The sequence below is a fragment of the Dipteris shenzhenensis genome, chromosome 4 (genome assembly GCF_047967505.1).
Source record: "Dipteris shenzhenensis isolate YYH24624 ecotype China chromosome 4, Dip_SZ_1.0, whole genome shotgun sequence".
NCBI lineage: Eukaryota > Viridiplantae > Streptophyta > Polypodiopsida > Gleicheniales > Dipteridaceae > Dipteris > Dipteris shenzhenensis.
Genome location: NC_141599.1, coordinates 49,077,613 through 49,094,105, shown reverse-complemented (window position 1 = coordinate 49,094,105; position 16,493 = coordinate 49,077,613). Strand labels below are relative to the sequence as shown.

At 42.3% G+C, this 16,493-nt stretch overlaps 1 protein-coding gene across 1 annotated transcript in view; it reads left to right on the top strand.

Moving 5' to 3' along the window:
* LOC147902982 (uncharacterized) overlaps positions 1-16,493 on the top strand; it is a 437,346-nt gene that overhangs the window by 162,533 nt on the left and 258,320 nt on the right. The window contains exons 20-21 of the mRNA XM_087373981.1: positions 4,578-4,821; positions 5,690-5,810. Of these exons, the coding sequence (XP_087230107.1) occupies positions 4,578-4,821; positions 5,690-5,810 (365 nt within the window). The remainder of the gene's footprint in view (positions 1-4,577; positions 4,822-5,689; positions 5,811-16,493) is intronic.

Here is a 16,493-nt window from a genome sequence, read left to right as displayed (position 1 = left end):
TTTAGGAGGGAGATCAAGACCTACCCACCAAGACAATTCTACCGTGACCATGTCTCAGAGGAGGGATTCATCATCAGACCCCTATATCTTGAGGACAAAAGAGTCTCACATGCACTGAGGATCGCCATTGAGTAGATGCGGGTTTTGTCCCATCAGCTGAGGATTGAGACAGGGAAAGTTGCAGGTATACCTAGAAAGTAGCGGGCCTGCACGCTATGCACATTGGGAGTTGTTGAGACAGAGGAACACTTTCTTTGCACCTGCCCATCCTACTATAAGATCCCGGGAACGATACCACTGTCTCTATCAAGATGGGAGTTGCTTCGGCCCTCTATCACGATTGATCCACTTCCACGACCAGGTCTGCATTGGGCTCTATCTACTTGCGATGCGCCAACACAGGGAGATCGTGCTACGACAAATCAGAGAGAGCAGCAGGAGGCGACCATACCACATGATGCAGAGGCTGACCACACATAGTGGCACATCACATATTTTTATGCATTTGAGTCAGCTCTAGGACACAATGGGGTGGAGGAGGAGGAGCTAGCTGCTAGGAGGGCAGGCTTGGATTACAAAGAGAGGATTGCAGAGGCCATCCACGACACGGAGAGCACCGAGATCACACTCGATTGAGGTTTTCCCTATCGTAGCTTTCCTCTAAGGGGACCGCCCGAGACGAGGGGTCACTCTGAACATAGCTCAGTGGGTTCATAAATCGAGGAGACCACGCCCCCCTCTGACACCATAGCATGAGACAGCCAGACAGACAGACTCAGATTCGAGACATTTTCACCGCTCATAGATGAGCCACCTGAGTGCCAGGTTTTGGTTTCTGAGTTTGCAGTTCCATTTCAGTTCTCAGCCTACTCCGAATAGCAAATAGCACATGATATGATATATTTTTGTACTTGATTTTTCTTGAGCCATTGAGCTCTTTTTTATTTCAGCATAGTACTCAACAAAGGGTCTTAGCGCGCCCTTTGCCTCGGCCCTTTGTGGCTTGTATGAGTTTTTCCCTTTTGGTGTCACTTTGTCCCATAGGCCCACGAGGCCTCCCATGGACGTTAATATATCTTTATTTTCTTTCTCTCTCTCTCTCTCTCTCTCTCTCTCTTCATTTATGTTCAGATCTGCTGCACTTCTCACATGGTATCAGAACCACGGTTGGCTAGAGATCCGAGGAATGGAGGGAGTGTTGAGCCAGCAAACTAAGAGGAGGTTTAGGGTTGCTGTTCGGAGGTGTTTGTGAGGAGTGTGCAAAGACGCGGACCGTATGGGTGTCAACGAAGGCATGACTTTGAAGGGTGTTTTCTTGGGACAACGAAGGTGTGAAGGTACTTAGGATTTCAGCCTATTCATCATCTTCTTGAGCCCTCTCCTCTCCTTTCTTCCAGTTTCACTACCCTTCTCTACCTTCTTTTCCATCCACTCTCTCGTCCAGTTTGATTTTCTCTTCATTCCGACATGTCTACCTTGCCCGAGATGATGGAGAGCAAGGCAAAATTCCAGTTTTCCCACCTTCCCGATCGGCCGTCGATTGGATGGCATCAATTACGGTGTTTGGCGGGTCATGATGGAGTCTGTGCTATAGTCGTATGATCTGACAGACTTCATATTTGCGGGAGTTGACAGGCCCGATCCCCTTGCAACCAATCAAGGGATCCTGCAACAAAAGGAGATTGAGACCTTGGCTTAGCTATGGGACCATGTCAATGCAAGGGTAAGGTCGTTTGTATTTATTAATTGTACTCCTCATGTGATTAATCACATGAAGCATATGACGGTGGCCAAGAGTATTTGGGAGCACTTGGCATCCTTGTACTTTGAACCTCTCCCATGAAGAGGGTTTCCTTGGAAGTCCAAATGAGATTGTTGGATCCCAATAAGTCTTCATCGATGTGGGAGCACATCAACAAGTTACAGGAACTTTATCACGAGATCCTCCAAGGGGGCAAGTAGGTATCTTTTGAGGACATGGCCATAACACTATTGTCCCAGCTATCCTCTCAGTATGGTGCATTCTATTCATCCTTGATAACCAGTGGAAGGATGAATACATTGACCTAGGAGGAATTGATCCTAATGGTGCTTGACCAAGAGGAGAGCTTTATAGATCGTACCTATGAGAGTCAACCCGAGACTTTGGTAGCTGAGTAGAAAGAATGGAAGAATTGGTTTCATGCTGAACCTAGCTCTTTTGGGGCCTCAAGTCTTCTATGAGAGGCACGATTCCTCTTCTGCTTTTTTGATTCGTCAACACTTATTGGAGTCTTGCTCTCTAGATGATGTTTCATTTTCTTCCTTTAGGCCCGTGCATGCCTCTATGAATTCTTCTTGGGAGATCTTGGCAATTATTTTTGCGTGGCACATTTGGAGAGCCAGATGCACAAAGGCATTGGATGGATCTCAGGTCCACCCTTCTCACACTATGGCTAGTATTTGGTCAAACACAGTACATATGCTCGTGGCCATTTGGGTGAGAATGCAGGGGTCCCCTAGGAACGCTCTGGCTAAGAGGCCTATTTTTCTTCAGGAATGGAGTGGTTCCCCCTTTTTCTCTCGAAGACCACAGCACGGTGGAGATGGCATTTTATGCCTCAACCTTGGATTTTTCCTAGTGCGCTCTAGGGAGCTTCATATGGGCTCATTAGGGTGTTCTATTCTCATGATATAATTCCATTTGGAGGTTGCTCTTGCGGTTTTTTTTCATACTTAATTGAAGTTTATTTCATGGAAAAAAATCGTGCAAATGTAAGTCAAGCAGATTGAGGTGTGTCATCATCGGCTGAGTCAAGCAAATTGAGGTGTGTCATCATCGGCTGGGTAAATTGAGGGAATGTATCTAATTTATCATACTTCCGACTTTGGTTCTATCAAACTCCTCAAATGCTTCAACACTCAAACATACTTATCAACCACCTTAGAATCACTTCCCACAAATCCAATCAGGCACAAAACTCTACCTCTTATTACTTTCACCATGTTGTAAATCTAGGATCTCCTAGCTGAGCCTATTAAATTTCTACCTTCTGTTGGAATATGAAGCCAAAGTGAGTCTAAAATGAGTGTTCTAGGTGTGTTTTATAGTCTAGTGAGTCCTAGACATGCCACGTGTCATATTGGGAGCTATCCCATATACACTATGGCTTTCTAGAGTCTAGTGTCACACTATATAGTGTTGTACTTGTCTATTGTCTATTACATGAGTCAACATCGAGCTCTTTGGTATCATGTGAGTACTTGTCCATTGTGAAGAAACAGCCTTCTCAAGAATGCAAATGTGTGCAATGCACATAGAATTTGAATGCCAATTGGCCCTCCAATGGGGAAGAGCGCCCTCGTGAGAGTACTTGGTTCTATTTTGATTGCATGGGAGAGAGATGGCGGATGAATGCAAGGTGAATGAAGAATGCTACGTGAGATTCACAATGAAAGGGTGATACCCTTTCATTAATGTCCCTTGAGATCACTCAAGTTCCATCTTCCCATTTACACCTACCCTTAGCCTATGACCCATGCACCTACCATTCAATGCACCTTAATGCACCCTTCCCTTCCTATTGCCCCTAGCACCTAGACACGTGTGTGCACATTTTTATTAATAGAATAAGTATCACATGTCCAAATTTGATGCCATGTGAAGCAGTGGCTCCAACTCGACTAGTCCTATCTACTCAGATGATCCACCGCCATAACAAATCAGTCGGTGTCCATCATAAATACAAATACATGTTACACCATTGGCGTATAATATATAATAATGTTTTCAATGTCTACTAATCACGGATTAGTGATTCTTCTTGTCATGACATCCATTGCTTTCATTTCCTTTCCATTTCATTTCCATTATGCTTGTTATCTTTCCTTTCCATTCCTTACCACTATGATCTTTCGTGTGGTATCAGAGCCATGTTCCTAGCCTTGCTCTCTCTTTCCCTTTCCCTTGCAAGAGGTTGAGGTGAGGGAGGCCAATGAAGATACTCTACCTCCTCTTCCTTGTAAGGCTGCCCTCTTCTCTCCTTCCTCGAGCTCTCTTCATGATTTGCCACCTCTCTTCTCCTTCCTTCAGCTACATCATTCTATGACCTGCAGACAATGTGATGCTTCTATCCGGATGTAGAAGCAGAATCACAGCTTTATGCCTTCAGCAAAGTTGTAGAGGACATTGAGTACTACAAATTTTGTTTTTACATCATTGCAATCCGAGTTTTCTGTGAAAAGTTACAGCCCTTTCAAGAAGTGTCAAAATTTGTTTCTGCACGCAAATTTTCCCTACCACTATGATCTTTCACCTCCTCCTATTACTTTCAGTTTTACCACGCCATAAACCTAGAATCTCCTAGCAAGGCCAGTCGTGAAGCTAAAGAAGGAGAGGAAGAGGAAGAAGATAGGGCCTCGTGTTACTATCTGAACTCTACAAAATAATTTTGTCAGTAATCATTCACAAATTGACACTAATTTTTTTAATTTTGTGCTTGTGGGTTGTTACATAGAAAAACAAGCATGGCTTTTGTGAAGTTTACTTATTTAAGCTTTTCTTTTTAGCTTCTTTCTAACAAGCTTTGTTTTTTCAGACATTGGATTAGAAAAGCCTGAGATTGAGGACGTAGGTATAGGTGTCTACAGCATTGAAGAAGATAAACAGAAGACTGAGGAAGATAACAAACGACGGCTTGCATTAGAAAACAAAGAAAAAGTGAAAGAGAAACTAGATTTGATCCGTAAGTCACTTGCAGAACTTTTAAGAGAGAACAAGGAACGAAGTCCAAGTGAAAGGTTACCTATAGAAGAATTTGAGATTGATTCAAATCTAAGAAGGTATTACTTCAACAATGTCTTGTTTTGTTGCTAAGTATCCCATCAATTCCTTCAAGTGTGCACTTTAGTCAATTTTCACTCTTCAACTAGTATTTTATTCTGATATAATTCAGATTATGATGCTTGCACCAACAAAATGGATGCAATAACATACTCCAAGCTCATTTAAGCTATGAATTCATAATAATTATTAAAAAAATTATCATTTATGAGTCCAATGAAAGTTGACGATAAAGGAACTTTTCCCTTTTGAAGAAAAGACATGGAGAAATTGGTGCTTCTAACATACTTGAAAAATACAAAGGTCTTCATGAAACAAGCAATTCACCTTGTGCATGCTGGGCATCTTAGGGTCAAAGGATTTTCCAAGTGTAAATTTCACTTTTTGATTTAATGGAATGTTTAGTGGAATCTTGTCTTGATTATCTTTCTCATACCTCTAGCTTTTTCATTTGGTAGTTGTTTTATAGTGATGTCAGTAGAATCACTATGAGAATTGTGAACGTATGTGCAAAGGTTTTGTCAAATTGGGGACTTTATGGTTTTAAAAATCATTAACTTTTGTTTGAAATGTCATCATGAATGTTTTTAATATATATGAGTCAATTTTATTGGAAATTAGTATACAGGATGGTGTGTGTTTAGAATCCTAAGCTGAGTTCAGTTTTCAACCCCCGAAATAAAAGAAAGCTAAACTAAAGCATAGTAAAGGAAATTCTCCTTTGCATACTGTAAGAAGGGTCTTGAATGTGATCTGATTTCTTTTTCTAAAACACCTGACATAATTGGAGCAGCTTGGAAAACTATCTATATTCCCTCTATACTTTTTGAGTTAAAAGAAATGTAGATGATCATTTTTGGTTGCTAGCATGATCGAAGATGAAATTCAAAAGAAGATCGATCAAGAAAAACAAGGATTGCAATGGGAGAGTGATAAAAAATCTATTGGTCTTTCAAAGCTGCGCCTTCGTTTCTTGGATTCCCTAGAGGTATAAACTTATGACAAAAATTAAGGATACCGTGTTTCTCAATGTTGATTAAAAAATGGCTAGATATTATGCTTTTTAGTTGTATTTGTTGCTATTTCAAGAAATGTCTAATCATTCCCACACCAATTTTGGCTTATTTATCATCTAGAAATAGATTGTCCATCAAATAAGGAAAATAGTAAGATAAAACATATACATTGGTTGTACACTCTTTTGCCAAGTTTTCTAAGCAACTGTAAGGATGTGAAGCCATAATATATCTTAAATTCAATCCACAAATTTGCGTCAAATGGTCACAACTACATGAAATTGAGGAATTTATTACAATGGGAATACGCTTTGTAATTGTAAGAAAACAGGCAACAACATAAAATTGAGGAATTTATTACAATGGGAATACACCTTGTAATTGTAAGAAAACAAGCGAGGAAAAGTGCCACTTTCTATTGCATCCAAAACTTAAGAATTACCATAGCAACTCTCCCTCATGCTTGAAGGGTGTGAATGTCGATGACCATGGCCAATTTTATGGACCTTGCACAATATGATTCAACCCCAAATACAGAAGGAAATTGCTATTCTATCTGGTAGCTCTTACTCCCTCTTCAAGGGTGGGTTGGGTCCTTGTGGATCGTCGGACTAGGGCTTCTTTTGCAAAAAACAACATCACTAGAGGCAAGTCAAAGGATGCACATACGGGCTTCATAGTCACGGAGTAGGGAGATATTTGCTAGATATCTACACCACTCATGAGCTGCCCATATACAATCAATCATACAGGATAGAGGTAGGCATGGTCAAAGAGATACATGGTGGCCACATGAAGAGACCACAATATAGTGGACTACATCTTGGGGTCCCTACCTTCACATCACAAATTTCTAATGTCATTGTATACCCCCTTATGCCAAGAGCAGACCATTCCCACCTTTCGTTTGGTCTAACTTTTCCTCAACCCATACAGGACACACACAGGACCACCTCCTTCACATGCTTTCAATATAGCATCAACGCTCCCTAGACGGTAGACCACATATGTGGCTGTTATTTCTGCACTCTTCTAGACCACATAGACGACCACCTAGATATTGATGCCAAAGGCCTCCTCGTCACAAATCTGTCCATGTCGCAGCTTAACATTCCTCCCATTGCAAACTAAAAATGCACAAAAGTTCCCCAAAGGGTTTGTACCTCAAAACATTTGATATGATGATGAGTGCAAAGTGTTTAGGACCTTCTTGTGCCACTACATCAACAAATGCAAGGAAAGGCTGGATTTATTAAAGGGAGATTTGTCACCCAATCTACCTACCCCCTATAGACTTTTGTCTAGTGCATGGTTCATGAGAGATGCTCCACGTGGAATAGCTATGCAACATATAGGAGATTGTGAAGGAGGTTCAGATGTTGCACACCTAAAGTAAACACAACAAGGGAGAACCTCCATTCTGCACAAAGCAACAATCTACCTACCTTCCTTCTATAGACTTTTGTCTAGTGCATGGTTCATGAGAGATGCTCCACGTGGAATAGCTATGCAACATATAGGAGATTGTGAAGGAGGTTCATATGTTGCACACCTAAAGTAAACACAACAAGGGAGAACCTCCATATGACTAAACCTTGACATGCATTGCAGACTCATCAACTCTTGCTCTCTTCCACACTACCGGTGGAGCATCTGGAGCCCCATCCGAGGAAATAATTAAGTCCTTTGGAAGACCTGCAAGACATGGATTTGCCTTTTGAATGGGACCCTGGGAAAAGGTAAAAGGAAGTGGGGGGGTTTGTGCCCAAATTTTTTAATTTATATTTAGTTATATATATGTATACGTATTTAAATATGCACATGAAGAAAACAACCCACAAATTCTTTCCAAAGAGGAAAGGAAGAAAAAAAGGGATGCCTTGCAAAATCGTGGAAAGCAGCCAACACAATAGGAAAGGAGGAAAGGGAAAGGCATACAAGCACCTAGTAAGAAGAAAGAAGAGAAAGCACTAAGAGACAAATAGATTGAGCATTTTGAAGAGCTTAAAAGAAATCCCATAAAGCTATTCCAAAAGCTACATGGTAACAAAGCGTTGGGGGGGAAAGTGTCATGGGAAGAGATGATAAGGTTGGTCAAGGACCTCTACAAGAGAGAAGGGGAAGAATAGGCCAAGGAACATTTCTCCATCAAAGCCACACATGGTTTTATCACATAAAAAATGTGGAGATAGGGTTGGAGAAATTAGCAAATGGGAAGATCCCAGATTCCCAAGGGCTAGTAGCAGAGATGCTGAAATGGGGAGGAGATAAGACAAAAGAGATGCTAACAATGCCAATAAATAGAGCTTTGGAAGAGGGATTCCCCACCGAGTGGCAACTCAATAGAATCGTATTGATTTACAAAGGAGGAGCGAATACGACAATAAGAAATTATCAAACAATTGCGGCACACTATTTAATGGAAAAAATACATGATACTATACTTGAGTAGAAAACCAATAAATGGGCAGAAGAGCACAAGAAAAGAGCACCATCTGAAATGGATTTCAGGCCCAAGCACTCAACAACAAACCACCTAGTCACAATATGAACTGCAACAATGGGGCTTAAGAACACGAGATAAACAATTTATTGTTGTTTCTCGTCACCATTCATTTTCTCCCCCCCTCTGGCTATATGGAAAAGGCAATTGCACTGCCACCCAAGGAACAAAGGGCTTAAGGGACAAGTGCCAACAACTGGCACAATAGCATGGATACGACGTTAGGAATTCTGAGTTAGCAAATTTGACGTTAGCATTTGGTGATCCTACTAGGGAATGTAAATCATACACACTAGAGAAGCCATTGGAGAGCAAGTGGAGTGACTCTTACCATGGTTGATAACCACGTCTGCTATCTTCAGCATGACCACATTATTTATAGTGCTACCACATGACACCTTCAGTGTGTCTATGTGGTAGCTTATGTCACCTTCAGCATGACCACATTATTTATAGTGCTACCACATGACACCTTCAGTGTGTCTATGTCATCTCCACTGTGAATCTATCACCTTCGGAGTGACAGATCACACTATCATATGCAATATGACTTAACCAGACAGCCTTTGACACGATACACTATGGAGTGCAAATAGTGAGTAAGCCCTCCTGATGGGCTCTGGAAATAAGCACACTGGCCAATCCCCTCTAAAATCACCCTTGGCCTAAGTTTATAGGCCTTGGAAAAGCTAGGCACCCCATTGCTTGGCCCCCAAGTCATCTAATTTTGGAGAAATCTGCCTTTTGAAAGCAGATCTTGAAGAAGCTGCCTTTGCTTGTCCTGCAAGTCACCTCACTTTGCTTGTCCTACAAGTTACCTCACTCTGCATGTTTTGCAAGTTGCCTCATCGAAACTTTACCTCCATGCCTGATTTATCAAAGGGACTTTTACCCCTCTCTAACCTCCAGTCCCTTGCCTTGGCCCATGGAATTAATTACACAGAACTTGCCTTTAAACATTTAATTCATCAAAAGGCCATGGTATTCGTTGTAAATTACCCTAAGGTCCAAAATTTCACGTCCTAATGACATACTCCCCCTTTGAAAATTTGCAAACGTCCCCGTTTCTACCGAACGTTTTGCTTTGTTCCATCAGAACCTGTAGCAAAAGTCTCAAAGCAAGTTAGTTAGTTCAAAAACACAACGAGGCATCGTTCCACAAACAACAGACATACATGCCATCTATCAATGATATGAATTCTCCCAATGCTGTCCTGAATCTCTCATAATAAAGCTCATCTATTTGACCTTGTCTTTTGTAGCGATCCAAAGTAGGCCTGCTTAAGGAGGAGTGTCTATGGCTTCGAACCTAGAGTTGTGCCTCACCATTGGCTACAGACCAAGGTAGCAAGGACATAAAGGATCAAGTAGCAACCATTGGCTCTTTGATATACTAGTGAGTCCAACAGCCATGTATGCAGCACCCTTCTAAGGATGTGATCTACCAACAGTTGAGTGGCAGAGATTCGAGGGGCTATAGGTTATCATGGGGTCTAGGATGATCAGGAGTAAAACATCGGCAACATCCCATCGGACCTAGAGCACAAGGTACATCGAGAGCATACACAAGCACTCAATATATGCAAACATACAGTTAGTGTGCTTTTTTTTTTTTCATATGGCCATCCCATAGGACCCATATATGTTCCTCTCTATGCTACCCACTTTCATATGGCCATCCCTCAGGACCCACAACTAGTGGTACATCATGAGTACACACACAAAAGCACTTCATGCATGCAAACAAACATCCCATGCATACTTTTCACACATGTTCCTTTCAATTATTTACCCACTTTGTCTTATGGCTATAGGGGACTATCCAAATCTATTATGGTAGCTCTAAAAGAGTCTTGTCAAGAAAGAAACCATCCATAATCCGTGGTCTATCAAGAACATATCACAAAAGTTCACAATCCAAACCACATATTCATGAACATCATAGAAAGCGAATCAACGAGTTTGGCATCAAGTGCCATTAGAATTATGTGGCAGTGACCGCAGTTTACCACTTCCTGTTTTTGTCTAGCAGGTAGGCCATCCTACTTCTCGACGATAGTAGTGACTACAGTATGCTAGCGTGTCTTATTTTCTGAATACTCCCTCTGATGACCTGTCATGTAAGAGTGCATATATTGCCATTACAAGAATGGACCACATGCACAACAAGACTTGTGTTACATATGTGATATGCAGATCCATGGATAGCAAACCACAGATAGATTCTGTCATTTTCTTACATATACCTGTATATTCAAGATTACATGTACCTGTGTATACATGCAGTATATTGATTTGGTAGAGCTGCAAGTAACCAACTCATATATGAAGGTGCATGGTGGAGAGGGAGAGAGAGAGAGAGAGAGGGTAGGCTAGGGAGAGAGATAATGATACTCAAAGAGAGACATAATGAAATGGAAATGAAATAGCAAGAGCAATGAACAAAATGAAAGTACTCACATGTAGACCAAAGAGCTTGTAGGCTTGATACTTGATTGATGTGACAAGTGACGATTACAGCTCTTATATACAGCACACACACACATATGACTACCAATGTATATGGGATAACTCCCAGTGTGACAAGTGGCATCCATAGGACACCCTACACTAAAACTCACACTAGGACTCACTAAAACAAACCAAAGCTGACTCAACTTGACTCCATTTCCTAACACCCCCTCATGAAGGAAAGGTGAGTGACTCTACTGGAATGGAACCAAGAACAGAACCTGACAATGATGGTCATCGAACTGTGCAATGATGTTCTAGAACGACACGGCTCCCATGCTAACTCAGAGGCAAAGTGAGCATGGCTCAGAGGCTAGTAAGCATGGTGTAGACTCAGAGGCTCACCTACCTAGCATGGCTCAGAGGCTCATCATGCATGGACGCATGACCAACTTAGAGGTCTAGGAGACCAATGTACCAACATCCTAGAACTCACATGCCATGCTTGATAAATAGACCATCAAAGCCAAGACATGGCTCCCATGGTACATCCCCCTCCTAGCCCCAGGGACTAATGAGGGACATGAAGCCACACGTGACAAATATAAAATCAATACATCATTTTAGGAGGACTATCCAAGGCTGAGAACCTTTATTTACACCTCAAACATTCATTTTAGAGGGACTACTCAAGGTAGAGAACCTTTATTGACCCCAATCATAGAAAATAAAAATATATTTCATTCATTTTATACATAGCAAGGGCAGAGAACCCGTAAATGACCCCAAACATAAGAGTGCACATCCCGATCCAAAGAAGTATGTCGGTGAAGAATATGGCAAGAATGCCTCGAATGATACGTTGATGTCGGCCATGGGAGCAGCTACAAGGAGCAATCACATGATGACTCTCAAAATGTTGCAATGTGGGTCACCAAGATCAGAGTAGAACCTGTAATAACTCCAAGTAGCTGCTGCACATAAGATTGCACATCCCGATTCGAAGAAGTATGAGACAAGAATGCTCCGAATGATTTGTCGATGTCGGCCATGGGAGCAGCTACAAGGAGCAATCACATGATGACTCTCAAAATGTCGCGATGTGAGTCACCAAGATCGGAGTAGAGCCTCAAATTTGAGCAATTATGCCCAAAGGAGGTAAAATGCCCAAATGAATGTACCAAATAGTAATGAAATTACATCTATTTTGAGAAATCCCCAAAAATTTTCCATGTTAGAGGCTTCAATTATGCCAAAGGACTGAAAAAGTAAAAAAGCCTTAAATTCTAGAGATTAGGGTTTTTTGGTCAAAATTAAGGTTTAAAAAAATTTAGGGCTTTTCGAAATTTGTTGCATGAAAGTGTCCTAGAAACACTCACGAGCTCTCTAACCATGAAAGTCCCAAAAAATACCAAGTATCCAACCTGAAATTTCAAAACTCAACTTTTAGGGCAAAAAACATAGTTTTGACTGTTTTTCTCAGATTTCAGCACTGGATTTGTTGTTCAGAGTGTCATCCAGCAGCAATAGAGATGGGAGATTGTAGAGATAAAGGAGGAAGTTGAAAAATGACCTCAACCAAACCCTAAATCGTCCAAAACAGTGTGGTGGCTGGTAGAGAGGCCACAAACTTGATGAAAAACGGGACACGAGTGAAGTTTTCGCGATGAAGAGCTCCAAGACCAGCAGCTTCACCAATGGCAGTAGCTCCAATCTTGAATTTGTTGAAGAAGAGCAGCTCATGGAGAGGCTAAGGGTGAGAAGAGAACAAGATGGGGAGAAAGGAGTGGAAGGGAGCTCAATCATGGAGGAGAGGATGGCTTCCATTTGCGGGCTTTGGTCATCCTCTAGATTGAGCATGGATAAGGGAAAGGTAGGAAAGGAGGCTCTGATACCACATGAAGGTGCATGGTGGAGAGGGAGAGGGAGAGAGAGAGAGAGGGTTGGTGCCTTTGCCTAAAGACAAGAATGCAATTGGCTGCAAGTGGGTCTATGAGGTGAAAGCACAATGCAGATGGCTCTGTTAGCAGATACAAGGCAAGATTAGTTGTCAAGGGGTATGCACAGACATATGGCATTGATTAAAGAAACATTCAGTCCGGTTGCAAGGATGGCAATCGTAAGAGTAGTCATTGCTATGGTTGCATCAAAGGGATGGTCTTTACATTAGATGGATGTAAAGAATGCCATCTTGCATGGCGATTTGCAAGAAGAGGTCTATATGGAGCAGCCACCAGGTTATGTGCATGCTGTTCATCCTGAGTTTGTTTGCAGGTTAGAAGCCGTATGTACTATAACGATTGGGGTCTTTACCATTGTCTTTTAAGGGATGGGTTTGGGCGTGTCTCTAATCTCTTGTCTTATCTGAATTAGAGATGCTTGGCGACTTCATTCATGATACCGTCGAACAAAGAGACACAAGAGACTAATCTCTTGTCTTATCTGAATTAGAGATGCTTGGCGACTTCATTCATGATACCGTCGAACAAAGAGACACAAGAGACTGTGGGACAGGTCGATGCATAGATTAGGATCAGGGATCTTCTCTCCATGTTCACTAAACATGGCTGACAAGTGTGACAGTGACACTTGTCCAACATAGGACCACAGTTAGAAGACCATAGCGGACCACGCACACTGATCATCGCCAATGCTTCATCACAGGTTTTATGCCATTGTAGCCTCACACATCCTTGGGATCTTCCACGGGCTTGATCCCTCTGCTAACATCTAGAGAAACATTTTAGTGTTGCCGCACCACAATTTTTGTCCTCTCTATGGGCTCATGCATTTTATGTACTAGTGAAGGAATGGGAGAACAAGCTAATTCTAGGAACAGAAAGGAAACATGGTATACATAATGGAAAATGGAAATCAAATGAACAAATAATGATAAAGTACTCACATGTAGACCAATGTAGCTTGTAGCTTGATACTTGATTGATTTGACACTAGACAAGTACAGCTCTTATATAAGAGCACACACACACATATGAACACCTATGCATATGGGATAACTCCCAATGTGACACGTGGGATCCATAGGACACACTAGACTAGAACACACCAAACCCACTCATCTTGGCTGCATGTTCTAACAACTAGTGTTCATATGTTCATGTTATACTTGCCTTGGGTGTAGATGCCGCGCTTAGAGGCTCCACCCATTTAGCTCATTGTATGTAGTTTTTTTAGTTTAATAGACCCTTTAGGCTCTTGAAGACTTTTTTAAACGTCCTTTGCGCCACAGTGAGAGACGGCTCGAAAGGTGCAGATCATGGACATCTTTGCAGCTGATTGGAGAGCCGCCATGGCACTGGGTTTCAGATTTTGAGTTTGAGTTTTGAGTTTTTGAGTTTTTGAGTTTGAGCTCTTGAGCTCTTTACCTTAGCATAGCACTCAACAAGGGACCTAGGGCACCCTTTGCTGCAGCCCATAGAGGCTTGTATCTCTTGATGTACTTTGTCCCATAGGACCATGAGACTTTCTGAGGACGTTAATGAGAGAGGGCTGCCCACAGTAATAACAGGATACATATGGGAGTCAGCTCATAGGAGGGAGCTGAGAAGAGATATAGCGGAGTACGAGTAGAGATGACCCAAATCCCAATCCTGTGTCAGATGGGCTCTCGCCTCTCTGCACTCAACATTGAACCAAGGGTTTTGGGGCCACCTGAGGCAAAGAGGATCTTTCAACGGTTGACACGTCGTAAGAGGAGGACCTTCCTCACACATAGGATGGATGAGATTGTCGGATCTTTTTGAGGAGGAGACCCAACCACTGGATGGGGGTTTCTATTGGAGGGGAAGCCACCTATTCCCGTCATTGACCTAGATGTGTGGCACACATATGCATGTTCCCTCTATGATGCCCAGTTACAAACTTTTTTGTGAGAAGAAATCTTTATTTCTATAGAATAATTACATTCATAGCTGCTTCAAAAGCGAAGTAGCTACTACTCAAGAAAAGATCTCAGTATAGGCATCCTGATCAATCAAACGAGTCTGAAAACAATCGTAGAATGATTCTTGCAGAGATCGTTTGAAAAAAAGGAAGGATGAAAATAGTGGATCACCAAAGACTCTATGATTTCTATCCATCCATAAAGTCCATAGGGTCCAATATCGCACCCATACGAAAAATAAATCAAAACCCTGTCTCTGGGGATGAAATCCAAACAACCAGAAAAATCTGCCAAAAGTAACAGTAGGAAATCGCTGTCGAAGCCTCTGTCTGATGAGAGCAATGAGATCAGAAGTATTTGGACAGGACCAAAAGATGTGGATCACTGATTCAGTAGAGTGCGAGCATCTGTGACAAACTGCTGAAGCAAGTGCGAGTAACTGTCCAGATGGAAAAATGCCAAGGAGAACTCGCCATAGGAAAAGCTGTTGTCGAAGAGGGACTTTGTAATGCCAAAGGAGACGCAGCCTTTTTCTCCACCACACTGCCCAGTTACAAACACCACGGGATATGTCCTCTATACCCATGCCCACCACTTGCCAATTGTTCACCATACAGAATGTACGGGCTGCACTTCGGCAATTACACAATCGGAGAGCGCAGGAGCATGAGGGCCTACGGAGGTCCTATAGTCCCGGTCCTAGCATAGATGTTCAACCGGGCTGTGTGCTATGGCTTTCCACCGGATTGGAGCACTACCACTATTGTATCAATACACAAAGCCGGAGACCCTATGGAGACTCGGAACTACTGTACCCTCATGATTGGCCACACTCTGGCCAAGATTTATGGATCAGTTTTAGAGAGGGATCTCAACAGTCATACAAAGGCTCAGGGGCAACGGGCCCTAGGGCAGGTAGGATTCCGGAGACAACATTCTACCATAGATCACATACCACAGGGACTTCAAATAGTACATGATATGATATGACATGTTTGTACTTGATTTTGCTTAAGCTATTTAGCTCTTTATTTCAGCATAGTACTCAGCAAGGGCCTTAGCGCGCACTTTACTCCAGCCCTATGTGGGTTGTATGAGTTTTTTCCTTATGGTGTATTCCGCACTTTGTCCCATAGGCCCGCGAGGCCTCCTGCTGACGTTAATCTCTCTCTACCATGTTGTACTTAGTACTATCATTTTGCATTTTTGCATTTTACATTGGTGTGGATGCTCGTTAGTAGCTCCACCCTCACAGCTCGTTTTGTACCAGGTTTTTCACAATCTCATAGACCCATCGGTCTTCCAAAGACTTTAATAAACTTTCTTTCTACCGACCTTCCTTGGAGATGATGCATACCTCGCCCATGCCTCAGGCACTCCTATATCAATGGTTCAAGACGCCACCGCCAAATCCTTCCACAACTCAACACCACCGCTAGATCCTTCCGCAACTCAACATTTCCCAGCTAGAAAGATGCGGCAAAGCCCATGGTTCGATGATGAGTGCCAAGAGATGAGATCTCACACATGAGTAGGCTTTGGGACACCTTACGATTTCTGAGAAAAACCTTACGACTTCTCTATGAGGGGAAACCATCCCTCCCCGTCATAGATCCGGGTGTTTGGCACACATATGTGACATCACTCTATGATGTCCCGATCCATGCAACACATGTATTTTAATTTGTAAGATTGTATATATATATTATTTGGTTCTAGAGAGGTCTATCTACTAGAGATACGTAGGCTCCCAAGTGGTTGGACATTGGTGTTTCTCCCACACAACAATCAATAGAA